We start from the raw sequence: 25,159 nt of genomic DNA, 5'->3' as shown, positions 1-25,159 counted from the left end.
TAATATGGTTCCAAGTCTTGAATATTCTTATGAAAATTATGCTTATCTCTTTTTTTTAACGCAGGAAAGATCACAAATATCACCATGAGATATTTGGCCTTAGCATTGATAAAAATCACAGTTAATCAGTTTTAAATCCAAATAAAAACTACACGTGGACTTACCAGTTTATATTTGGTACGACGCTGAACCAGTTTTTTTACTAATAAACTTGTGCTCGCCTGCATTTCCAGCTGGCTGGACTGGAGCCAGCTCCAACCCAGCAGGATGCGTACGAACTGACACAGCAAGTCCTGCAGAGAGCAGAGCGCTGCCTGCAGTTTTCACAGTTTGCCTGTGTCCGGCTGTGTTAGGAGAGCACACAGCCATACTGAGCCCTGTAAGAAGGTGGTATGCAGGAACAATACTGGCTTTGTCTGAGTTATGGTTGTATGGGGCGGGGGGAAGGAGGGGAAGCTCTTTTCCAGCAAATAGCATGCAGCTAAAGCTTCCATAAGACTCTAAGAGGGACGCTGTTATGCTATTAGGAAAGTTCTCCCTTCAGAAACCTTCACGGGCTGCATCGCCTCAACTCTGCAGAAGATTTTGGCTGCAGAAATTTACATCAGGCTTTACTATAAGCACTTTCCTCATAGTGCTCGCAATGTACTATATGAATCTACAGGAGATAAATGCCAGTAATAAAAAGCTGAAAGGGCTCAACCATGAACCATCAAAATATAAAAAAAAGTTTACTAATGCACAGGAACATCGAAACCTTCAGAGTTGGAGGTATAAGAGGAACACGAGCCATTGTGTAAACACTACAGAGTAGATACCACCATGCTGTGCAGTCAAGGAGAGGTAGGTACAGAGGCGTACTTTAACAGATGAGGTGCTGGGTGTTGGCACAGTTCTCTGGTAGCCCTGCCATCACAGACCACACACATGGAGCTACACAAAACAACTGATCACAGCTGCACTAGAAGGAGTATAATCAACCAGAGGACAATAGGTACATAAATTTAGACTTGCATACTCTATTTGTCAAAGATAACAAGGGCATACAATGGTTGGTCATTATTTGGTATAATACCTATAGTTTAACTTTCTGAAAGAGCAGCATTGCCCCTCTGCTACACAGTCTGCAAGAGCTTTTAGGAAAAAATTATCCTGGTGTACTCTCAATGAGAATTCCCATTTTGTTTCTGCACTGACAGAACATACCCACTCTGTGACAGACTTCAATTAAATCTACATTAACACTTTTTTCTTCACAGCCTAAGGTGTCTCTCATAACTGTAGAGCAAGAGGACAGTATTTACAGTTCATTTAAAAGACTGCTTTACATATATTGTTATATTTGTGCTGGAAGACTGGTAGCTTTATGCAGAAAAGCCAACCTTCTGCTACAGTTCATTTTAATAGTTCAGAGTTGGGCAATTTCAGGATTTTTAGTTTTTTACTGGAAGGGGGGGTGGGGGGAAAGATTGCATATGCAACCTTGCGGATTCAAACAATGTTTTGCAACTAACCAAATGACCCCCTTTTAAGTTCTTCCTCCCACTTACAGATCAAGTCGATATCACTGTAGGTGTTTATCACAAAGCACTAGTTTGGCAGAGCCCTGAAATCAGATGCTATTTTAGTTGGCTGCATTACTGACTATCAGTATTTTTGTATAAAGGATGTTTTTACCTTCAATGAAATGCCAGGAAAGAAGATGAACTCATCAGAAAAAACATCTCTCAAGAAGCTGAAGCAGCTATAGACTTCCTCTGAAACAACATATTGTAAAGTATTGTTGTTTAAAAACATAATTTAAAACACGCAAGTGAAAAGCCATTTACTCCTTATTTTAGAGAGAGTACCTACTTCAAATAAAATTTGGACTTGGCATTAAAAGCATACGTACATATACAGCAGCAACCACAACAGAACGGCAAGCACTCAAAGCCCTTGATTTAATTGTTACCAAAAGGAAAGAGCAGGGGGTTGTAGCTTCTCAGAACATGCATTAAATACCACATAATTAGATGCTGAAGAAAACTAAGGTTATGTATTCTGAAAAGTTTCTTTAAGAGCCAAGTATTGGAGAATGCTAAAACACTTCAGAAACAGTAGTGGGAAGAGAAGAAAGACTGAAAACTGGCTGCACCGTATGCAACTGAGCTGTGTGTAATTTGTGACCTAAAATGCTGGTCTGCTAAACGCCAACAAAATAAGACACTCAGGAACCAGGATCAGCTCATCTTAACCTTGCCCTCTCAGCAGAATATACCTACTTTCAAAAGTATCAAAGGGTAAGCAAACAAAAAAAGGCAAGCAAAATACCCCGGTCCCTTCCCAACACATCCACCTTATACCATGGGAACTTACCCAGTCTAACAGTCTCAGATAGCTCCCACTAGCTGTCACAGGAACCTTGTGCTCCTCTCACAGCTGACAGCGCAAGGAGCAAAGCAAGTGGACTCTCAGAGCTACCCAAATGTACCTTTTCTGAAGCTGCGTGTCATCTGCAAGGCAACTGCCACCAGAGATGGACGCACAAACACATTCAGCAGCTGGTTTCTGTAGGTGGCACACATGAGGATGGCCAGAGCACGCTTAAAGACGATTTCCCCCACAGCTCCATCTTCCAGTCCTTTGTCATTCAGGACCACGTGGCCATCGACAAGGCGAGCAATGTTGGCATGCAGGGTCAGGCCAGATAGGACTGCTTTTCTGGCACACAGGTTATCTGTCAGGAAAACACAATGCTCAGGAAGATGCAAAGGGGAACATAACTCTATTGAAACAGCCTAAAATGCACCAGTATTTCATTAAGTTTTATCACTGAAGACCAATTATTACCGCAAACACTCAGTTAAAGAGATGTTCTAAAATAATCCATACCAGGAATGGGCAGCCTAGGCATAGTAAGAGATGGAGAGAACAAATTTCAGACGTTTCTGTAATTAAAGCACTTTAAATTCTTCCACTTGCTAACAATGACAAATACTTCCTTTGTCTCTGGAAGAAGTGTTCTGAGCCTTCAGATAAAAGAGGATAGATCTGTTTGACAGATATATTCATCAGTAAGGAAATTGAGACCATACTTTCGCTTAGGCATTTCTGACACTACAAGTTTTGGATCAGATGCATGTCTTCATAATGTTTTTCCTCAACTGTCATATACAAGGAAGGCCTCATCCCAAATTAAGCTTAAATAAATCCTAACATAAGTATCGTTACATAATATACCTGCTCAAAGAAAAACCAGACCGTACTTAAACTCAAATCTCTTCTTGTTTCATAAGACAATCCTTTTAAAATGCCTAAAGCAAGTGTGCGGTTTCAGGTTTGTTTTTGGTTTTGTTTTTAAACAACAAAATTCTTCAAAGGCAGGCATGAGTTTCACAAACCTGTGGGCTTTGGTCAAGCTTTTTTATCAGTGTGACGCACCACAAACTTTATTCAGATAAAGAGCAGCATCTCAAGTTGTGAAAATACACTCACTCACCTTTTTAAAATACCTTACACTTTAAACACTACCAAAACATTCCCTTCATCAAATGTTAACTCTTTGGCAAGCAAGGAAAGAAGCAATAAAACCTTCTTATTGAAGACTAAAATACACTTTACATGTTCACAGCACCACAAGCATATCAAATCAATATAGCATCTGACAGAAAAAAATATTAAAATTTCATATGCTTTCCCCTTAACATAATTTCACATAGAATCTCCTTGCATCTTACTTGCTCCTCCAGCCTACTTTGTTCCATTTCTGCAAAAGCTTCCAAGTTTCCCAATATAATAAGAAGCAGAAGTCTGAGCAAGTCACTTTGCAGTTCCTGTTTTTAATATAAAATTTCTAACAGCCAAGCAAATGTTCTGCCTGTAACAACCAACCAGCAAGACAAAGGCACAAACAACTAGCCGTTTGGAGACAGAAGAATGGACACATGTAGTTGCTGATTTGGTGAAATTGCCAAATTAGCCTTTAAAATGTATTTATTCTTTCAAATTATTGATAATCCAAAACAACAAACCCTGTTTCTGTATAACTGATGCCTAGACTGGCACCAGCACACACCAACAAAATCTGCTCAGTTGCTGTCGTTCCTCTGTTTCATTACCACGCCTATTTGCTATTCCCTGACCACAACTGAAGTAAAGCAAAAGCTTATTCATTGTTGGTAAGAAAATACACAAAATAAATAAGCAAACCCAAATGTGGTATGCTTTTCAGTTTACTGTGCAGTAAGATTCTAAATGATGTTTAAATATTGCCATGAAATTCTTCCTTTTACCAGTCTAGCAGGAGCAGACCTTGTCTGCATTCATTGCAGTGCAGATCCCTGAAAAGAGAAGTGGTTTTCTCTCAGAAATGACAGAGTTCTGTTATAACTGTAGCCTGCTCCTATTTCTTTATTGCAGTAGTGAGAGGGATCCTTGATTATGCACGTGACTACAAAAGCAAAGACCCATGGTTTAAGTGTACCTACAGTGAAATGGTAAATGTACTTGCATTACACATTATTTTTCTTTGCTACTTTACCACTTATGTCCTGAGGCTCTAAAATTAGTTACTTGTGTCACCTTGGCTCAGAGAGAGGTTTAAAACAATTATTCAGAAAGTTTGGAAGGAGGATCAACCTTTCAGCAGCCAATATATACATATACATTATATATATAAAAAAGAGTGTGTGCGTGTGTATAAATAAATAAATGAAACCACCAAGGAAGCCTTCTCCCCAAGTCATCACTGTTTCTGGGGATAAAGTGAAATTTAAAAATAAATAGACAACTTATAGTTTTGATTTTCTCTCACCCATTTGTTGCCACTAGTTCTTTGCCACAGTAACAACTTATACTATAGTCAATACCAAGCAATAAACATAGCATTACACCAAGTTAACTGCTGCAGATCAGGTAATTGCCTGTGACTTGCATAGCATTCAGAAAGATAGACACTAGGCAAATCTCAGTACCCTAATACAAGTACCTTATAATTTTCTGTTTCCACCTAACTGGTTTTCAAAGTATGATCTTCTACAGGCTAAGTCAAAACCTGTCAGGTTTTAGCATCATTTTTTGCATATCCTAAAATCCATTTACAACTCTGAGGAAAATATTCTGTAAAGTTGTCACCATACACTGCTTCCACAGAAATGTAAGTTATCCTTCATAAGCAACGAAAGGAATAGAAATAACACTTTCTCTGCATACCAGGCCATTCAATGAATCCTCCAAAAGTCTGTGTTAAGCCTTTAAGCCACAGGGTCTTTTCTATTAGAAGTTCAAAATCCATGGCTGGCAAATTCTGGAGCAGGACAGCAGCAACTAGCACCCACGGGCTCAAAACCATGTTTTCTATTTGCAAGAGCTCCATTTTATAAGCTACGTCACTGACAAATTCTTGGATATCCTCAGATGGCTTTTGGGGAAGATGCCTGAAAAGAACAATGCAGTTCAAGGTACAGAGCTCCAAAAACTGGAATATAAATCACACCCTTCCTTATTGCTCCCAGATCCATAACTACTTTACAGCACCTAGCATCTGGAGGGTGATTCTATCTCTGTGCTATGTATGTAGAACAGAAGTACAGAGCAAAACATCAGTAGCTTCATGACAGTATTTGAAACACAGATCTCTGTATTGATGCTGCACACTTGTTATCTTGAAAAAATATGTATGTTATACATATGTGTATATATATATAAAAAAATATAACATGTACGTTATATAACAAATTGCAAAAGCCACCCAATACAGTCATAGACACAGCTCCCTGGCACATGATCACGTAACAGTTTGCCGTAATAAAGCAAGAAGGGAGAGAAAGGCAGAATTTTTAAGTGGCAAGAACACCGAATTCTCAGAAAACAGAGGTTTGCCTGGCTCATGCATCATCATTAAATTTTAAAATGGCATCTTCTCGACACAGTACGAAGCTACCCAAGTAACAACCTGTTTCAGGAACACCCAGTCACAAGCACAATAAGGCTCTGCTGAGACAAAGCAGGTTCAGCAGTCTAAATAGTAAGATGGGGGAAGAGTCAGAGAAGGTTGCAAACAAAGTACAAGAGAACATCTTAATTATTTTACATAGGTGAAGACTAAACAAATGCTTTTCCTGTGCATACACCATGGAAAGATGTGGTACCTGGGAACCAAATTGTATGGGCACCGATTGATTCTCCCAGATGCCAAGGTTCTAAGTGATACCGGCTGGCCAACATAGATATGTATGGTACCAAAATTGTCACTGAGGATTCTTCTGGCTTTTAACAACCCCTATGAAAATGGGAAAAGCAAAACTCAAATTTTGGTGCTATAGGGTGTGTATACATCCACCTATGTTCTGTTCTTAAGGAATTTACATACAGATGTAGATTCTTTGGGCTTTGGAACTCCTAGGAGTTCATATGCATAGAGAGATTCTTCTAATATCCTCTCATAACTGATGCTGATGGGAACAAGGTACGTGTCAAAGACTTCACGTTTCAAAAATGGTTCCATCACAATGCTGAGAAGACCTGCAAATTGAAAAAAAAAAAAAGAGAAAAAACCCAGTGAATCACTTGTCTTTTTCAAGTAGGGAAAAGCAACTGCAATTTAACTTTGAAAAAAATATCTTCAAATTTTAGAAACTGCTAATAGGTGTGCACCATGCCTGTTCTCTCTTCAAGCAAGCAAAAGCAGAAGACATTGCCCAAGCTTTAAAACAGAAGGTAAATGTAAGCAATGCATTTGGACAGCTATTTGTGCTCTTTTCAGCAGCACTGCTCTGTGCTCACACAGCATCTTCGTTCTAAAGATTCCCCATTACTTTTATAGTTAGCTTACAATATTTCTCTGCTGGTCAGGGGATGCCTATTTTCTAGAAAGAAGAGGGTGAAGAGTTACGCAATTAAGTACACAATGGGGCAAAGGGAGAGAAAGCAGTAGAGTGCAAGAGACACCTATTGCCATTCTTTGTATGACCTTGGAACTCCAACCATAGTGTTTTCCTTATTCTGACAGACCTCACCAATTTCCCATCACTTTAACAGCCCTTGTGTCTGAAGAACTTAAGAAGCACATAGCAACTAATGAAAGAACTAATAATCATTAAAAGTTCCGAGTTTTCAACAAACCTACCAAACTTTGGAGTCAGAGTCTTGGCGGTGCGGCTTCTAGTCCCTTCAAGAAAAAATTCAATTGGGGCATAGCCACTCTTCAGAAGTAAAACAAAACAAAAAAAGCTGGTCAGAAAAATAAAAACATTTCTTCTTTACTGCACACAAATAGTTTTAAGTACTTAAAATGTAAGTAAGTTTCTTTTAATGGAAGCCGTGCATGTCTAACTTCAGTAATCTCTAAGCCTATATTCATCCATTGTATTTGCCACACCATATAGTTAAATTAAGGAAAATATTGTATCTGTCATGAGATAGGGGCTCATGATCCCAAGCAACTGATGAGCAGCAATTTGTTTACCACCTACTGCTGAACTATAACAACAACAGAGTGCATGCATGCTCTTCACCTACAGCAATTCTGAGGTAAAACACGTTTAATCAGATCCCAGTGAAGGCTTTCAATCACATAGCTATAACATTGTGTGTATTTCATGTGAATCATTCCAACAAAGTATTTCTTAGGCGTACATTTTGAGAGTTCAGTAATTTATTTACCCTCAGCATCGTTTTTACGTATTCAGAAAACACTGCCCAGTAGAGTCTGTTCCCACCGAAGGAACGTCGCATAAAAAAGGCACCTGCCCTTCGTAGCAGCTCACCAACTATTTTCATTCCTAGGAAATCTGAAAAACAATGAAACAAAAAACAAAACCACACACAGAAAACTTGTTGATTAATATCAGCCAGCAGAATGAACCACTTTCTCTAATACACTGATTCAATTACCAGAATAAAGATCTCTTTCAAGGATTCTGCTGTTGCAAATACCTTTATTTGCTTCAGATTGTCTGCCAAGACTTATGTAAACATGAATGGCATAATATGCTTTCAATGTTTTTTGTGTAAGCAGCATTCACTTAGAGCAATTTATTTTCGTTATTTAGATGGCCAGATTTCAACCCTAATAAAGACTACATTTTTGAAGTACATTGTCTCACTCATCTGCAGAAGGATCAGTTACCACTGAATGTATCGTAGAAGACACAGAAATTAACTGACCAGTTACACTACATATACCATTCATGATCCTGACTCATTGCACTGGGAGGCGTACACCAAACCAGCTAAAATTTTTTATAGTTTTCTAGTTTTAAGCAATGATGGTCAACACTTAACTTGTCAAAACCAGGAAACACTTAACGTTAACAAATTTCTTAGGGAAGCATTTAAAACGAGTCTACACAGCAGCCGGCCACATGCCACTTCAACCTCCTTGCCACCTCACTCCATGAAACACTTGAGAACAGATATTCACTCAGTAAAATAAATTCACATGTCCAGCTGCAACACTGACGATGACTGCCTTGAAGATGTCATATGTCAGACACACATATATGTGAGATACAGAGAGAGAAGGAACAATAGATAAAAAGAAATTGGCTACAGGACCCTGGGCAGCAATAGCAGCTGTCAGAGCTTCCCATGTACAGAGGTCCATCTTTTTCCTACTCTCCTACTACCCTCCCTCTCTCACCACAACATAGACTCTATCCCCTCCCTTACTTCCACCCTCCTGCCACATATTCAACCTCCCAAGCAGGATGCCGGCTGCACGCCCAACACCTCTCCCCACCCCATAAACCGGCACTGAAACGCATCCCTTCACGTACCTCACGCCTACACCACCTCACCAGCTCTGCACCTCTAATCAGACTTGCTCCCAAGACCTGAGACAGAAACACAATCCCAGCACCAGCTAGATTCCCCCTATAGTACTGTATGAGCATGTACTCTGGTGTTAGTGGCAACTGTTTATGTTCCCTTAGCTAATCCCCGTAGATCTATCCGTATGCTACTTGAAGCCAGTCGATAACTAACAAAGCAGAGGCACTTACCACCTGTATCAGGAGAGTGCCTCTCCACTCAGCACAAGTACCACTTTGAGAGTGAGTTTGTAAACAGCATCTTGTGAACCTCTAACACAATATGCAGTAAATACAACTACAACCATAGAGAACTGTGTTTTCTTCAGAGGCATTTAAAATAATACACACATGCAGCAGTATAATCAAGCTGCAAGCCCCTAATTCTCAAGAACTTTGATCCCAAAACACCCAAAACACATGAAAAAATGTTAACCACTAAAAAAATCCCTCTAAGCTAAACTAATAGTATCTTAAGATACTGTTTTGAGGTCCAAAACTCAAAAAGGCTCTCATCCAAAAGTCAGCAAAGGATTACACCGATACCTATGACAGCATGTGACCAGATTCTGAACAATATGTGACAGGTAAGCAGCTGCGACACCTTGATCAAGGCAGCTATAAGACATCAACTTCTGAATTCACCAGAATCTAACCCACATCACCCAGAGGCAAGATACCACGGACTCAAAGACCAGCAGAATCTCGTCTTCCCTAGCAAGCACGTTCTCCCAGCTTCTGCTGATTTTCTACTGGTCTTCCTAACCGCTTGACTGGAAAAGTAGACTGCAGCAGAGCAGTAGGTTCCCAGATCTTTGCTAGGTTGCCTGTCTGCATTACAGTGCTGCACCAGACCCAAGGTTGTTGTCTGCCTGCTTAGAAGACCTGGTTGATACCCAAGACTTCCAAGATCAGGTTTCTCAGTTAAGTGCTGCCAGATTCTGGATCTTCAAAAAGCACTTTAACTCAGAAGATGTTTACTGTTAAAGTCTTCAAGAACCATTTCCCGCAAATATACTGGCTTCATCTGCTTCAGAATTAAGTGCATCCAAAATCGTGACCTCTGATGTGAAATTTTGTTTCCCAGCCAACTCTGCTTTCAGCGCTTCACATAACAGAGTTCTGCCAATGCTTCAAGGCAATCAGTCACCTCAGCAACAAGCACGAAGTGACTGGCACTTCGTATCTGGCTACTGTGACTGCACTTAAAACTGTATGAAGTATCACAAAAGGTTCTGTATACACAGTAGCTCTTGGGCAAGTTTTTGCCTGTTCCCAGGCCAAAAAAGCAATATAGAAGTCTTCTTCACCTATCTTTGCCCTGGCCTTGGGTCTACAGATGGGGTACTTTTGGGCAAACTTGCTATGAAGAAATTCACCTTTGATTGGACTCAGCACCGATGAGAAGCTTTCAGGCACCGTAAGCATCTTGCCCAAAGAGGTTTTAACAAGACATATTTGGAACAGAAGTTAAACACAACTGCTTATAGTAGCAGCTACCAGACCCCTTGGTACCAATTCTCTGAATCCTGAAAACACTGTTAAAAGAACATACTTGCCTATTCCTGCAGCAATGACAGGCAAAGCCAAGTCATACGTATATAGCAAATAAGACAGCATCAAAAAGTCTACATAGCTTCGGTGACTGGGCAGCAGTACAACTGGATGCTCCTGAATGGCGTGTTGCAACTAAAAAAAAAAACAAAACAAAACAACAAACCAAAAACACCCAGCACAAACAATATTGTTCCAATATTTACAGACTGACTGTTGAAATTTGAAATACAGACCTTCACAGAGCTTAAAGCAAAGAGAAGCTGATCTGTTTGAGGGTGGTTTCTCTGGCCATATACTCTACACCTTTTTCAGCATGGAACCATAGGAAATTTGGAGCAGTAGTTTCCAGACTAGCAGCCTGTGGTTCACAAGCATCACAAGACTCAAAAGCCAGGGCCACCTCATTACATGATAGTCTAATTCAAATCCCTTTTGATGGGGATGGGAAACCCAACAGGGGCTGTCAGGGCTGACATTGCTGTCTTCCAGGGAATGCACTGCACCCTCCAGAACAGCAGCATCCTGCAATGAAACAGGGGCAAAACAGCTCCCCTGGAAACTGAGGCAAACTTAAAGCATCTCCTGCCTCAGAGGTGCACAATGTTTCACCACTCTTAGCTGTATGAAGGTTTTGCAGAACAGCGAACCCACTCAGCCACATAACTTTAGGTTTTTACCCCCAATTCACCTAAATGCATTATTAGATTTATAATATCAGATAGAAAAACTCTCTCAGTGGCTGATCTAACAGAATCACTGACTCATGGTATTTCTTACCATAGGAAGCATTTGGAAAATGTAGAAAAAGTCCTGCTGACTGCCTCTAAAATATTTATATATCATCTGTCTTTCCCCCCACACTTACTAAGAAGTGCAGTAATAAACACAAGTGCAGTCTTTTTTTTCAAAGGGTCTTTTTTGTATTTGTTACTTGGAGCGAAGATTAGAGTCTTTGTCCAAGTGACTGGTATGAAAATATTATAACTTTTATTGGTCCCCCCCCCCCCCCCACCAGTACTCACTCTCTGCATTCCTTCTTCATTCACACAAACTCTCTGGAAAAGCTGTTTAAATATTTTGCTCAGAGTAAAGGCAAAAAATCTGACAGCTCCTAACTGCATACTGTGACCCATCTCATCCAGGATTTCCATGGCTTCTTCTTGAATAATATCAGGTGATTCTCCCATCTCTTTTGCTAACTAAAGAGAAATAAAACAAACAAAATAGCAATCAGATGTTGTTCCCTTCTCCTTGCCCACACACGCCATTCTACGTGCCACAACAGTTATGGCAGAACTATTGCAATAGTCAGCAAGATATGATTTTATGTGACAGGCATGCATCTAATCATACAGAATCTGTTCAGTGTCAGCCAACAAGAGAAAGCCAAGTTAAAGCTGTTCAAAATCAAGAATGAGCTCAGATGTCAATGGTGGGGGGGGAGAGCGTGCAACAGTTTTTCCCCCCCAAACACACAATCTGAATGTTTTAACCTGTAGCATCTTCAGAGGAGATTTAAGTTTGAAGAACATTTCCTATATTATTGGTCTAAAGAAGGCTGTGTGCGATTTTCTTTGACTAGTAAAATGAAACCCGTGTTTGCAGAGATCTCACAACATAAATCTTTGAAGTGCATTTGGGTTAGATTTTAAGACTTGACTGAAGATCCACAGCCCTATCATGCTTCAGTTTCTTTGTAATGTATTACTTTGGCAATGGCTAGCTGAAATGCACACAAAGCACTGTCTTTACCAATTTTGCACGTCAGTGATCTTTCTCCTGTTGCTATGCTCATTCCCTTTTGAAGTTTCTCAAAACAGACTTAAATAATGGTCGTCCCTCCTATTTCATACTTTGAATCTAGAAATATTTAATTGAAAAGTTAGTCTTTTACTGTTATGGAATGAGGAACATGCCTTTTGCTGAACAGGGAGGAGGCAAGAGGAGGAATGGCAGAAGAAAAAGCCTCCAAAAAAGCATGGCTCTGTTTAGAGGCCAGCACTGCTTATTATTATTATTTCTATTTTGAGACAGAGGAGAAAATCCATCTCCCCCCAGCCTACCTCCATATACCACCTTACCATCATATCTACTGGTTCAACTTTGTTTTATTAAATGCATTATGCTTTATCCTGCATATTTCCACATGGAGCTATAACTGATTATTTTAACCACTTAAAGAAGCCAAAAACTGCTTCCACTTGAGCCTGAGAAAATCAATCTCTCTTAGGAAGCCAAAAAATTATTCTTGTTATTCACTAGGGAGAGAGATACTGTTCTCATTCACCAGTAAAAGGCCTACCACACAGTTGATCTTGTCTGAATTAAGCGCACATCCACTACAGAGCTAAGCACTTACTTCCCAAAATCAAGAATCAAAAAAACAGACCAGTCACATACAGCAAGCTAAACCAAACAAATGCACTTAATTTTACATACTGCACATTAGTAACCTCAGCAGTTTGTCACAAGAACAAATTCTAATATGCCTCTGTAAAGCTGCATAAACTCTGCCCAGGCAGGAGGCACACTAATCGTAGCCTGTTGGGCATATTGCCCAAGACAGTCTCAGTTAGATACTTCCAGTAATTTCTAGTGCAAAGCTGATAACTAGATTGCAATGGCAGGTCTGCTAACCCCCTTCAACCACTTGATGCTAGCCGGGAAAATACCCATCAAAAAAGCAGCACTTCAGAAAATATCACACAAATGCCTTTCTTTCAAATCTGCTGTAAAATATTTTCTTTCAGTAAATGTTTTAGTGTTTCTAAAGTTGAAAGATTAATTTTTCTGGATTTCATACTACTTGGCAATTCATGATGGCAACAGGACTACTTTGTAGGACACAGTTTAGTTTGTCAGATTGTAACAGATTTTGATATATCATAGGTAACACTGACCATTAAAAAAAAAAATAAACAGAAAAATTTTATGATAGCCACTCACTCAGGACTAACCAAAACATCTTATATGCTTCTACTGGCCTGGAATTATTTTTCATGAATACTGAAAATAGTTACTCTGCTAACTAACACACACTCTAATTTCAGCCATTTCAACACAGTGTAAAATATGAGCCAGTTTGACTACAAAATATTTTATTCATTATAAAGTAGTAGCTGCCCTTCATCTTAAAACAAAAATTTGGTTATATCTTCAACAGTGTTTCTAATTCAAAGAATTCTCTGTGAAATTTAACTCTCATTTTAGGGAAAGTAGCATTTATGACTGATTCATAAATATATCACTAGCCTATAAAATTCCTGCAAGACATCCTCAAAGTACAAAAACGTCTACTAAGAAAGAGTAGATTATGCCTTTCACAGGGCTGCTCTGTGGCGAGGACAACGGAGGAGGAGAAAAAAAAAAAGTCAAGCCCATTAGGTAAGTTAGATGGTGAAGTGTCGTATCTGCAAAACCAAAATACTATTTATGAACGAGCTATCTAACAGCTTTAGTGGCAACTCCATGGCAAATCAGTATTTGTTTTTCCTGCCAAAAGAGTACGGCTCTGAAGTTACTGATTTATTGGACCATGTTTCAAACTACAGCTATCGTGTTTGACAAGGTCAGCAATAATCTTTTTTTCCCCCTGCTGCCACACAAAGCTTAGCTGTGTTCAGTCTACCTCCTCTTACAGCTAGCCCCGTGTCCAGACTCACCTGCTTGATAACATACTGAACTTGCTCCGACTGGAGAACAGCACTTTTAATAGCGTTTGGCTTGCAAGGTGAAAGTCCCTTGTAGATCACAGGAGTATAACATTTCATCGCGTATCTCAAGTCGCTGGACAATCGTCTTTCCTCCAAGATATCTTCAAACTCATCTCTTTTCTTTGATGTGAGCTCTTTCTGCTGGGAACATATAAAAAAAGAGTGAGACACTGCCTCGAGCTATTCAGTGGTCTGCTTGGCTACAATACCAAAATAATGGCATGCAATACTTTTGCAATATTTGGGGTTTCTTTTTAGCTTTCCATAGTGTCTGCATGCCACACTCTGAGCGCATGAACAAATATTACTTGGTTAGAACAATGCTGCAGAAAGAAACTAAAAAGAAAAGGGAAAAAAAACCCAGCAAAAAAGCCCCAACCCTTTCCAACTGCAAAGATGCCCAAATCACCCTATGCCACATGTTACTTAATTCTGCCCAACAGGAAGGAGTTGAGAGAACACCTGGGCTTTGAAAGCTAAAGTGCCTTGCCTCCAGCCTCTCCATGATTAATAGGTATTAACTAAAACACCTCTCACAGCTGCATGAAGACAATGCCATGAATGACGTTATAAAAACACAGTCATCAACATAAAAAAATAATCCCTGCTACTTTAAGTTGCATCTGGGACCTTGGTGATTGGTGCTGTCTTTCACCAAGCTTGGATATAAGGTACATAAAACACAGCCAGGCAGGAACAAACCAGAAAAACCTCATTATCAGCCACGTGAAGATCAAAATGCAATATGGTGCACACGTAGGTAAATAGAGAGCTCCGAGTAACCAACACCGCTGCTAAGCAGCAAAATGGTACATCAAGAACAAATTGTGGACCCGTCCCGCTGCAGAAACCTCGGTGACAAAATTCTTCCCCTTGAGTCAGCAGGTATCCCCTGCGCTGGAGAGAGATGTCTCCTATTACCTCCTATAACACCACAGTTCATATGAATGACCCCTCAGTCTTTTCAAAACTGAAATTGTATTTCTCTGAACTTCAAAACAGCAGCAACAGCCACCAGACACGCAAGGCAACTGGAGCAAGCCTCTATGAAACACAAATATAAAAGTTTTGGTTACGACCAAGCATATTTATTAGAAGAACATGCTAAAAATAAAAATGCTTGTCTCTTCCTCTACAGCATCACTTGAAGGGTAGCACAGGCATCCCTTTTATTCATTCTGCCTCCTCTCCCTATATACAACCTGTGCAGAACCAGTCTGATAATGAAGGATAAAACATGTCGCTTCCTGGGCTCTTACAGTGACCTTTTCTGGTGCTGGGAGGAAAGCCTGGCCAGCAAACACATGGGAAAACACCAGGAAGAGATAAGCAAAATGCCCAGCAGCGGCAGCGGCTGGGTTTTCAACCTTGGGAGAGGGAGTCAGGTTTCTCTGCCAGCTGACCACAGCCACATCAGCAACACTATCAAAGCAGCTGACATTTAAAGTAAGTAGAGAGCAAACATCAGCGCACACAAATCCTGCTATAATGTTTGACCTTCTCATAATCTTTTCCCCACACAGTATAGTCACACTTGGATACCATCCTCCTACTACAGTAGCATTTGGTAGATTGCCTAACTTTTCCTTCCGCTGTTGTAGTTTAGAGAACTGTCCCAAAACAACTGCAGAACAAACGCTCCAGGGACTTTTAAAATAATCCTATACAAGGTGTTAAACCCAGGCCCGTAGTCATTTAAAACTTGAAGGGTTTTCTTCCTGTATGGTTTAGCATTAGAGTTTTCAATCTTTCTTCCTCCACAGCTTTCAACTAGTTGGTGTTTTGCAAGAGCCAAGTAACCTAACAACTGTTAAGACTGGAAATAGTTTATATTAGTTATCTGTTGCCATTGACATGTTATATCAACACCCTTGATTAAAAGTAAAACAGAATAAAACAATCCATTATGCTCTGTAATAGCAAAAAAAGATAGCTCAACTACTAGCTGGCTCTAAGCATATACCTACTTCGATCAGTATGTGACAAGTCATGGCTCAGAAAAATCTAAGCAACTTTTATGTCAGTTACCAAAGTTTAAACCCTGCAGTGTGCAACTACACGAAGCCCAGACAAAGAAACCCAGTGCTCAGCTCGGGTAGCGTCAGCCACATCAGCAGTCACCGCGCGGCTACAGCCGCTCCCCAACATGGCTCCGGCGAGTGGGGTTTTGCAAAGGCCACGGCCAGTTGAAAAGTCACCTCTCTGCCACTGCTCCTCACCTGGTGTTTCCAGATTTGACGTACAACTGATTTCTCCCCATGGCAACAGTTCTTTTCACGCCCTGTCCTGAAGTATTGCTGAGGGAGCCAGAACACACACTTTACCAACCACTAAAGAAGAATAACGCTGCTTTTACACATTACAGCCAAGCTGTTCCATCTCCAGTCGCCGACTGGTAGAGAGCACGTTTAGAAGATACGCCGTTGGAAACCTTTACATCAGAAAATGCAGTTACGCGCACTGTTACTGCGACATTGGTGAAGTAGAAAAGCAAAACAGCAGGAGCGTGGAACTCCTCTGCTTCCATGCAACCTCTGACAGCAAAAAAATGAGGGTGCTCATGATGCTCTTGGGACACCAGCGTACAGCCAAGGAGACACAGAAGAGAAGTTTGGGAATCTCTACCGAAACCAGGAGATGTTTCCCTCTCTCCCCGGTCCCCTCCTCCAAATACAAGCAGAGAAGGGGGTTCAGCACCCCGCACCCAAATCTCCTTGTCTGAGGCTGGCGTAGGAGCTGCAGGGGCAAAAAACAAGGTCAACAAAGTCATTTCCACCACGTAACACGGGAAAACCCTCTTCGGCCACTCCACCTCCCTGACAATTTTCGAGCGCCGAATTCCTCGTCGCTGCCAGGTTTCTGTCCTGCGCGGCAGCCGCGGGGGCCGCCTCGCGTGGCACCCCTGCCCTCCGACACCTGCCGCCCCAGCCAGCCTCTCCGCCGGGCCTGGTGGCAGCGTTGTCGGACAAAACCTCTCTAAAGCGGAGTTTCAGCCGCTTCTGAGCGTTTTTAAAGCCGCTGGGCCTTTCGCAGCGGATCCGAGGGGAGAAGCGGCGCTCGGGGTCCTGTCGCATCCGACACGGCAGGTACTGGGGAAGCAGGAGAAGTGGGCCGGGGGACACGCAGCGCCTGGGGAAGGTGAACTCGTGAGGGGAAACACCTGGCTGCCGCTCGGCCCCTACCTGTCCCTGTTGGGGCCCGGGAGAGACCTCGTCCCCTCCTGAGCCCCTGCAGAGCACAGACCCCGCCACGGGGTGTGTGTGGGGGGGTATCAGGGCTGGGGGAGTTGTGTGCCATAGACCCGCGCCCAGCAGAAACCCCAGAAACCCTCCGCTCCCCCCCCCGGGCCCCAAACCAGGGGGGCAATCGGGGTTGTTGGAGGAGGAGGAGGGTTGCGCCAAGCGCCGTCACTCCGCTTCAGAGTGAACGGCACCGGCGCAGCGCGGGGGTGAGGCGGGCAGCCCCCTCCTTCCCCGCGGCCCCCCACTCTCCCCGTCCCGCCGCTGCCTACCGAGTACATGGGCGCCCCTCGCCGCGCCCGCCCGGGCGCCGCCGCCGCTGCCGCCGCCGCCGCCATGGTCCTGCGAGCTCCGCCACGCCGCCCCGCGCCCCGCTCGCCCGCCCTACCCCGCCGGGGTGTCCTCCCGCCCGCGGCCGCCTCCCGCGGTGCCCATAGCCCCCCGCCGCCCCGGTTAGGCCGCCCGGAGCGTTGCGGCAGGCGCGGGGGAGGGCGGGGGGAACGCGCGATGGGCGGCGCCATCTTGGGGGCGATGGGCGACGCCATCTTGGGGGCGACGGGAGCCGCCGGGGATCAAACGTCCTTCCGCCCGGCGGCGGCAGCCATGGGGTCGGGGGAGCCGTGCCGCCGGCTAGAGGCGGTGCTGGGGGCCCTCTACGATCTGGGTGGGTGAGCGGGGGCCGCGCCGCGGGGCGGAGTGGGGTCGGCGGGGCCGCGGCCTTTCCTGGGGGTTGGGGAGAGGGAGGGTTCACTCTGAAGCGGAGTGACGGTGGTCGCGCCCAGCTGACCCGGGGTACGCGTTCCGGCACGCAGGCGAGGAGCCGAGCGCTCGGGGCTCCGCGGAGGACGGCGAGGCGAGCGCAGGAGCCGCGGAGGAGGAGGAGGAGGAGGAGGAGAGCCGGGGACCGCCGCCGGCGGGCGGGCGGCGCGGAGCCCGCGACTTTTTCGGGGAGCTGCGGGCCGAGCTGGGCGCCGCCGCCATCCCGCCGCCCCCCGCCGCGCCGCCGGCCGTGGAGGTCGTGGTGTTTCGCGGGAGGAAGAGGAGGGGACGGCCCGGCCCCTCGACTGCACCCACCGGGGGTGCCCAGGTAGGACCGGGTTTGGGGGTCCGGGGGGTCCCCACTGCCCCGAAGCCGCCCTCTCCTGCGGTCGTGGGTGCCCCTGGCCCCTAGCAGGGACCTTCTCGTAAGGGGGTGCGCTCCCCGGGCACGGCACCCGTCAGTAGCTTGGCTGGTTCTTTAAAGCGCAGATATATTTATATTTGTTTTTTAAAGCCACACCGGAGAGCTGACATTGAGCGGGTACTGGACCGGGATGCCCTTTTCTGGTGACAGCTAAAACCAAACAAAGCCCTCTGCATGTTTGGTTGTTTTTCTTTTTTTTCCTGTCTCCCCAGCCTGCTACCATAAGTTGTGAAGATACCTTCCATAATTGCCCTGTCCCACACCTAGTTTCTTCCCTCTCGGCTCATCCAGCTGCCTGGAAATCTGGGATCCTTGGGCGAACGGTGGGCTCAGCTTGATGGCATCCAGTCCTGCTGATTTCCAACAAGGCTGCTGGCAGGGGCAGGCTGAAGCAGGGGTCGGGGCAGGACTTGAAAACATTTTTTTTCCCCCGATTTCAGAACATCTCTGGATAAGTATCTTATATTTGAAATAGATGTATCCCAACAAAATAAACTGATCTGCAGGTAGGACTGCTGATACGGCAAGAAGTGAATGAAATGGGAAGCAAAGCCTCTTGGCTACTTCTGTCCCTAAGTGTTTTGTGTGCTGCTCTGTTCTTGTCAACAGGCGTGGATGCGAGGTGCCAAAGCTTTCTTTTCTCTGGCATGACAGCAAGACTTAGCCGTTCACAAGCAACGTGCGTCTTGGAGGATCGGTGTTGGGTGGTCGATGGGGGAAGGCATGACAGCATTACATCTCAGTCCTTTGGTGTGGTTTGTCGGTGCCAAATTCCCTCATGCTACCAGAAACGGTAGCTGAGTTGCTTCAACAGAGAGGCCTGGGTAGGCTTGGCTGGAAGCTGAGCTGCCTTCCACGCCGAGCAGAGGGTCCCTTGCTGGTTGATTGGTCTCCAGATTTTATAGCTTCTCTGGTTGTTTTCTCCGAGTTGAGTTTATGGCCGTTACATCAGAAGCCCAATTCTAAAATAAGCTCTGGTAGGCCAGCATGTGGCTGTCTTGAATTCAAGGAGACTTACTGGTATCTGGGGTTTGACTGCTGGGAATTGGGACGTTCAAGAGACTGACCAGGTGGTTGGTTGAATCCATAAACTTTTGTGCTTTTTCTGGCATGTTTTCCTCTAGAAGTTGCCCTAGATGTTTATTTTCTCATGCTTTTTACAACTTAAATTTTTCTGACCGAAAAGACTGGTGTTAGGCTTGTTCGTAAAACACTCTAAAAATAACCAGGTTTATTTGTGGTTGAAATGGACGATTTTATATAGCAGCTTTTGCAGAGTTGAGAGAAGTTTGGGTTTGGCTCTGGTGGATGCAGAGGGAAGCCCTGACGTAACCCTGGGACCTGAACCTGGGACCCGATGTGACTTAATGTCCTGGAGAGTGAAAAGGAAATGCATTAAAAGCACTCGGGTTCAGTTTTAATACATGTGTAGTACTCCTGCCTCCTTAAAGGGCACAGTGCCCTTGACAGCAAACCAGGAAAGATGAGCAGATGCTATTTGAACAGACAGCCGTTTCCCTACCCGTGCTGCCTGCCTGCATCGCCACGCTTGGGAGCGGGCAGAGCATCTGCTCAGAGAGGTGGTTCAGCACGTCCTCCCTGAAATGGGGAGCCGGACACAATCGAAAATAACCCTGGGAGATTTGTTACTGCTCTGAAGTGTCCCACGTGAGACAGTCCCATAGCGGGCAGGCGTGGAGCCTCTCCCTGGGGATTTTGCGCTTCTTTTTCTTCCTAGGATACGGTCTGTCCCCGCTGGAGACTTCCCCTGCAGATTGAGAACCGCTGATGGATGGTCTCCGTGTAAATCACGGAGTAGAAAAGATGTGGTTTTTACTGATCTCATTTTGAGCAAGTAGTTTTGTTAAACAGCATTAAGTGGCATCTGCCGTTTGCTGACTGCGTCCTTTGGAGCAGTTTCTCTTGCGTTAGTTAAGCTGGATACGTGCACTAATATATGTCCATGCAGTTGCAAATTGAGCTTGTTCTGTGTGTTGCCATTAGCACATGCGATATTACTGCTGTGTGCGCTGTCTCAAACAAAATGACTTCAAGTTCACATCCTATCCTGCATTAGCAGTTTGTTACAGATTTGGAAATGGCATTATGCGTGATGCGTAGCTCACGCGTGGCAGTTTTTCTCTTATAAAATGTAATTTATACTTGAAAGTATAAAAATTAATTGCAGATACTAATATCATTCTGAATCATGAAACTCTTTGTAAGTGTTAGCAGATGATCCAGGCACAAAAATGCAGGACAAAGCTATATGCTCTGTGCTATAATGGTACCCTTATAAATTGTGCAAGGTTGTTCCAGTAAGACCCTATAATATCTACACACTAAAAATGCTGTTGAGACTGTCTTTTTTTAATAAATCCAGGTAATAAAGCTAGAAAAAGATACTTCTGGAAAGCTGTATACTCTTCCCTACAACTCATTTTATGTTTCACTGCTTTCCAAAAAACTACCACAGTCAGCATTCAGACTGGTGTTACTTGTAATATTAATTTGAAATGTTTTATTTGTTTATAGACCAAAATAGTGGATGAAGAGAAAAATGCAAATGAACAAGAATTTAACTTTGAAAAAGTAAGTCAGCAGGACCTATTTAATCTCACTATTTTAATGTGCAGGTATGTGTATTTATATCCTAGGGAAACCTATGATGGGACTGATGGGAAATGCTTCCAGAAAAGGTTATCTCTTGTAAGTGAGGATTTTCTAATTGGTAATTTTGGCTGTGTGCCTTGCCAAAGGAGAAGCATGCTGGCTGTTGTCAACTGCTCTGTGTGAAGAGAGGCATGTTAGAACTCTGTGGCCTTTCTTTCTGATCTTTCAGTGAGAATTTGAGGAGGATCACTGTATGTTAGCTGTGTAAAGCCATGTGAGTACCCATAATGTTTAGCATAGGTCTGTCAGGCCCATGGTGTTAGTCGTGGATTTCTGGCCTCATGTGGGAGGGAAAAAAAGTATCTTGGCATCTATTTTTGAAACAGCAGATGACTTTCCATGTGTCTTTTTATTCTCATCTGTTCTTACATGACTGCAACTAGCATTGGCCTTCTTAGATACTGATCCGTTTACAGATCTGTGCAAGGTGTTTTATGTGCCTGATCTCTGCTCAGGGATGTGCTGTGATCCGGTGAAATGTCTCACTGGAGATTCTCCGTGGAGCTCTGTACTGCTGAGAACGGGGAATTTAACCACTGACTTTAAAAAGATTATGAATTCACCACTTGTTTGGCCAGGTTATTCTTGTATGGTGTCAACTATATGTGTGTGTGTAGTCAAACCACTTCACCATCTGCCCATCTGTGTTTCTCTGCAGCCAAGGAATGAGGACACTCTGTAAATGTTGGGTGCTCTGGGTAGCACTTTTTGTTGTTCTTTGTGCAGCACAACATGATTCATTTTTATATGGAGGAGATCCATGCCATGTGTTGTTTTGTGTGAAATGAGCAGAATCGAAAATTGTCCCCTGATAGTCCTCGCCACCCAGACGTTGGATGGACAGTGGTTAACTGTTCTGCAGTATAGCTCCAAACGCAGTTAGTTTTATTTTATAGCGCGCTGATTTTGGGTATTAGCCAGGGTTTCTTTGGGAGTATGACTTTGTTGTGGTCTGTCAAGTGTTATTTGTTGGACAAATTATGAAATGATTGCAATTTTCTGTAATGTTCTAGGCTCGTCTGGAAGTGCACAAGTTTGGAATCACTGGCTACAAGAAGCAAGAACAACGCGTATGGGAACAGGAGCGTGCTATCATGCTGGGAGCCAAGGTAATTGTTGCTTGGTTTGTGCCGAGCGGTCACCCAGCTCTTACAGTGCAGGAAAGCAGTAAAAAACGCTGGGGGGGGTTGGCACTACATTTTTAAAACACGAGATCCCCTGCCCTGACCCTTCTCTCACTTCATCCTTACTTTTGCGTTTTCTATTCTGTCCTGTCTATTTCCTGTAGACGTTCAGAAAATTATATGATTGTGTTATCAGAGATGTTGTATAGATGAAAGACGACTGATCGGGGTGGAAAACAACATTTCCTGATTTTTAATCAGGCCATTCAAAACTAAATTGTTGGAGGAAGGGGCTTGTTTTTTAAAGCTTCACTCTCTCTGTGAGTTAAAGGTGGAGAAAACTTTTCAGTTTTATGTATCATCAGTAGTGTAAAAGAAAAAAATAATTTTGTAGGTCTTTCCTGGTGCGTGGGGAGGGGTATGGGTTTTCTTTCTAGCTCAGTGTGTATGTGGAAACCTTGTAGGACTGACTGATGCAGAGCATGAACCTCCTTCTCTACTGTCTCCACCAAGAAAGATACGGTTTCTATGTGTGTACCTTACATCCCTTAAGTCCCTTCCTCTCACCAAAAAGGAAATAAACGATTTCTAATGTTTCACCACCACCACCTGAAAAATATTGTCCATGCAAGTGTGTGAATATTTTTTGAACCTATTTGAAAATTTCATCAGTGATATCCCTCCCAATCTTTATTGCAGCCCCCCAAAAAGGAACACGTGAACTACAAGACTTACCAAGAGAAAATGAAGGAGAAAAAAAGGGCGAAGGATGATGATAAGGGAAAGGTTTGTGTGAAATTTTCTGTATAAAAAGGCCGCATGTAAGAGCTAGCCTGAGAGCCTGACAGATAATGCTTCAGGCACAGGAGGAGTGCCTGAGCTTGACACCTGCTGCTCCCCATGGAGTGGGTTCCTGGCTCCAGCAGCACTGATCTCATTGCAAAAGCTGGTTGTGTGCAGTATGAAGGGCACAGAGTTAGGCTTGTGTTGTAGGTTTCCCTGCCTCATCCCTTGAGGTTGATAGATTGATGATGCAAAAACAACAGGTTTGTTGGTTTGTTTTTTTTTTTTTTCCTTGCCTCTTCAGGGAAAAAAAATGGCCTTCAATTAAAGTTTGTTGCATGTGGTCTAACCACAGAGAGCCAGATCTTCAGCTGGTTTCATATCAGTGCAATTCCATCTAGGATCTGCCTTATTATTTAACACAAGGGTGAGGTTTCTGTTGCATCCATCCTCTAGCACAGCCCGTCCTGTCTGGCTCCGAGCCTGCTCCCTGCCTCCCCACGGAGTCTTCTCACGTAGGTGGGAGCAGGCTGCAGGGCAGGTAATCGCTCTATCAGCCTCTTTCCTACCACCCTCTTTCCCAAGGGACCTACTTCTCCTCTCTCGTGTGGCTCAAAGTGCATGACCAGACACAGTTGAACCCTGTTATTTTGCCACTTAAGCTCAGTCAGGCGATGAGGCACGCCTGCCTGGTAGCAAGTCCATCTTTTGACCCAAGGATCTGTCCCACGCCCAAGAAGCTAAGCCTCTCTCCTCGTGCAGCTGGATTTGTGCCTCTTCACGTGGCAGGGGCAGCGTGTTGGTCATGAGAGGGCTGTATGTTCCGTAAGGTGACAGGAGGGGCTCTGGGCACTCCTAGCAGTGCCTCCGTAACGCGTTGTATCACTTGGACTCTGCAAAGGTCTCCCAACCTGCTTGAAATGCCTGCTGCTCCGTGAAGCAAAGGCTACCGCCTGTTTTGTGTGCAGATGGTTGTTCAGCCAAGATGCTCTGTTCCTTCTCCATTAAAATACGTATCTTTAAAAACAGGAACATAAAGGTGATTCTCTTAAGAAGAAGAAGAAGAAAGAACAGGAGAGGTGAGCCAGTTTTAACGTGGTTAAAATTAACTTGCTTTTGTATAGCCTCCCCAGTGTATTTCCCCTATCTAACTACGCACAGTCTTGTATCAGAAGTCATGCAGATCACAGTGGAAGGAACTTCCTCGGCTGGAGAAGAACTGTCACAAAATGGTGATGTTGCTCTGTGTCTAGCAGTTTCAGAGGCTTTAGTTGCTCAGGTTAACTGAAAATTTGTCAGTTTTGCCCCAACATGTCTAACACTGCAGCTGGAGGTGAGATGGATGGAAGTCCCCGTGTGCGGACCTGAGATATGCCACTTACTCAGAGCATTGGCCCTGACGCATAATTTCTGCAAAACATAAGCTGCAGTATACAGAGGCTTGAAAGGTGAAGTGGCATTCTTAATCATAGTGTAGCTGGTTCACTGAAATACACTCTTTATCTTTTTTCCCTATCGAGAAGTCTTTGTGTTTCTGAACCTTTTAAAATTTAAATCATTCTCTAATGTGCTGCAAATTTTGAATGGCTGTGCAGGTAATAAATGTTCCTGGGTCATTATCTGCTATGATTTGATATTCCATAATACCAAACACTGATTGCATAAATAGGTGACGCTTTTCACCATATTAAGCATTTTCTTGACTTTCTGTTGTTTCTCTTAATTCTTTTTTTTCCCTCTTCCTATTTCAGGAAGGCCAAAAGGAAGAAATCAGTGCCTAGCATTTGGCATGCAGGACAAGTTGGAAAATTCAGAGGTGGGACCTTGATTCTGCAAAGCTATGACATAAAGAAAATTAAATCATCTAAAGTTATGAAATGAACTTATGATACAGAGTGAAATGGACAATACACATAAGATAGAATTCACGTTGCTACCAACGCAGACTTACAGAACCTCTTGCCTTCCCACCATATCCTAATTTTTTTTACCTTATTTGTTGTTGCCACATTTCCTACATTCCATTCTGCCTTGGGAAGAATCTGAGAATTTACCATTTCATAAATAAAAATAAGACTTTTTATTAAGAATGTTA

General features: G+C 43.5%; 2 protein-coding genes across 3 annotated transcripts in view; one reads left to right on the top strand and one right to left on the bottom strand.

Annotated features, from left to right (window-relative positions):
- The window catches only part of GNPAT (glyceronephosphate O-acyltransferase), a 22,162-nt gene extending 4,340 nt beyond the window's left edge, over positions 1 to 17,822 (bottom strand). Inside the window, exons 1-11 of one of the 2 annotated variants that reach the window (XM_069800788.1) lie at positions 17,574 to 17,822; positions 14,012 to 14,203; positions 11,372 to 11,548; positions 10,352 to 10,481; positions 7,645 to 7,772; positions 7,109 to 7,184; positions 6,353 to 6,504; positions 6,132 to 6,262; positions 5,194 to 5,417; positions 2,474 to 2,719; positions 1,678 to 1,757 (exon numbers count right to left, since the gene is read on the bottom strand). In XM_069800788.1, the coding sequence (XP_069656889.1) occupies positions 1,678 to 1,757; positions 2,474 to 2,719; positions 5,194 to 5,417; positions 6,132 to 6,262; positions 6,353 to 6,504; positions 7,109 to 7,184; positions 7,645 to 7,772; positions 10,352 to 10,481; positions 11,372 to 11,548; positions 14,012 to 14,203; positions 17,574 to 17,822 (1,785 nt within the window). The remainder of the gene's footprint in view (positions 1 to 1,677; positions 1,758 to 2,473; positions 2,720 to 5,193; positions 5,418 to 6,131; positions 6,263 to 6,352; positions 6,505 to 7,108; positions 7,185 to 7,644; positions 7,773 to 10,351; positions 10,482 to 11,371; positions 11,549 to 14,011; positions 14,204 to 17,573) is intronic. The other variant, XM_069800789.1, reaches the window with a different exon arrangement.
- On the top strand, positions 17,794 to 25,159 carry FSAF1 (40S small subunit processome assembly factor 1). The gene is made up of 7 exons (XM_069800798.1): positions 17,794 to 17,965; positions 18,114 to 18,388; positions 21,020 to 21,076; positions 22,171 to 22,266; positions 22,981 to 23,067; positions 24,094 to 24,143; positions 24,816 to 25,159. The coding sequence occupies exons 1-7, from the start codon at positions 17,809 to 17,811 to the stop codon at positions 24,943 to 24,945; spliced, it is 852 nt and encodes a 283-aa protein (XP_069656899.1). The 5' UTR covers positions 17,794 to 17,808; the 3' UTR covers positions 24,946 to 25,159.

Source organism: Haliaeetus albicilla, chromosome 13 (genome assembly GCF_947461875.1).
Source record: "Haliaeetus albicilla chromosome 13, bHalAlb1.1, whole genome shotgun sequence".
Taxonomy (NCBI): Eukaryota; Metazoa; Chordata; class Aves; order Accipitriformes; family Accipitridae; genus Haliaeetus; species Haliaeetus albicilla.
Note: the sequence above shows the minus strand (reverse complement) of the source record. Positions and strands in the feature narration are given on the sequence as shown.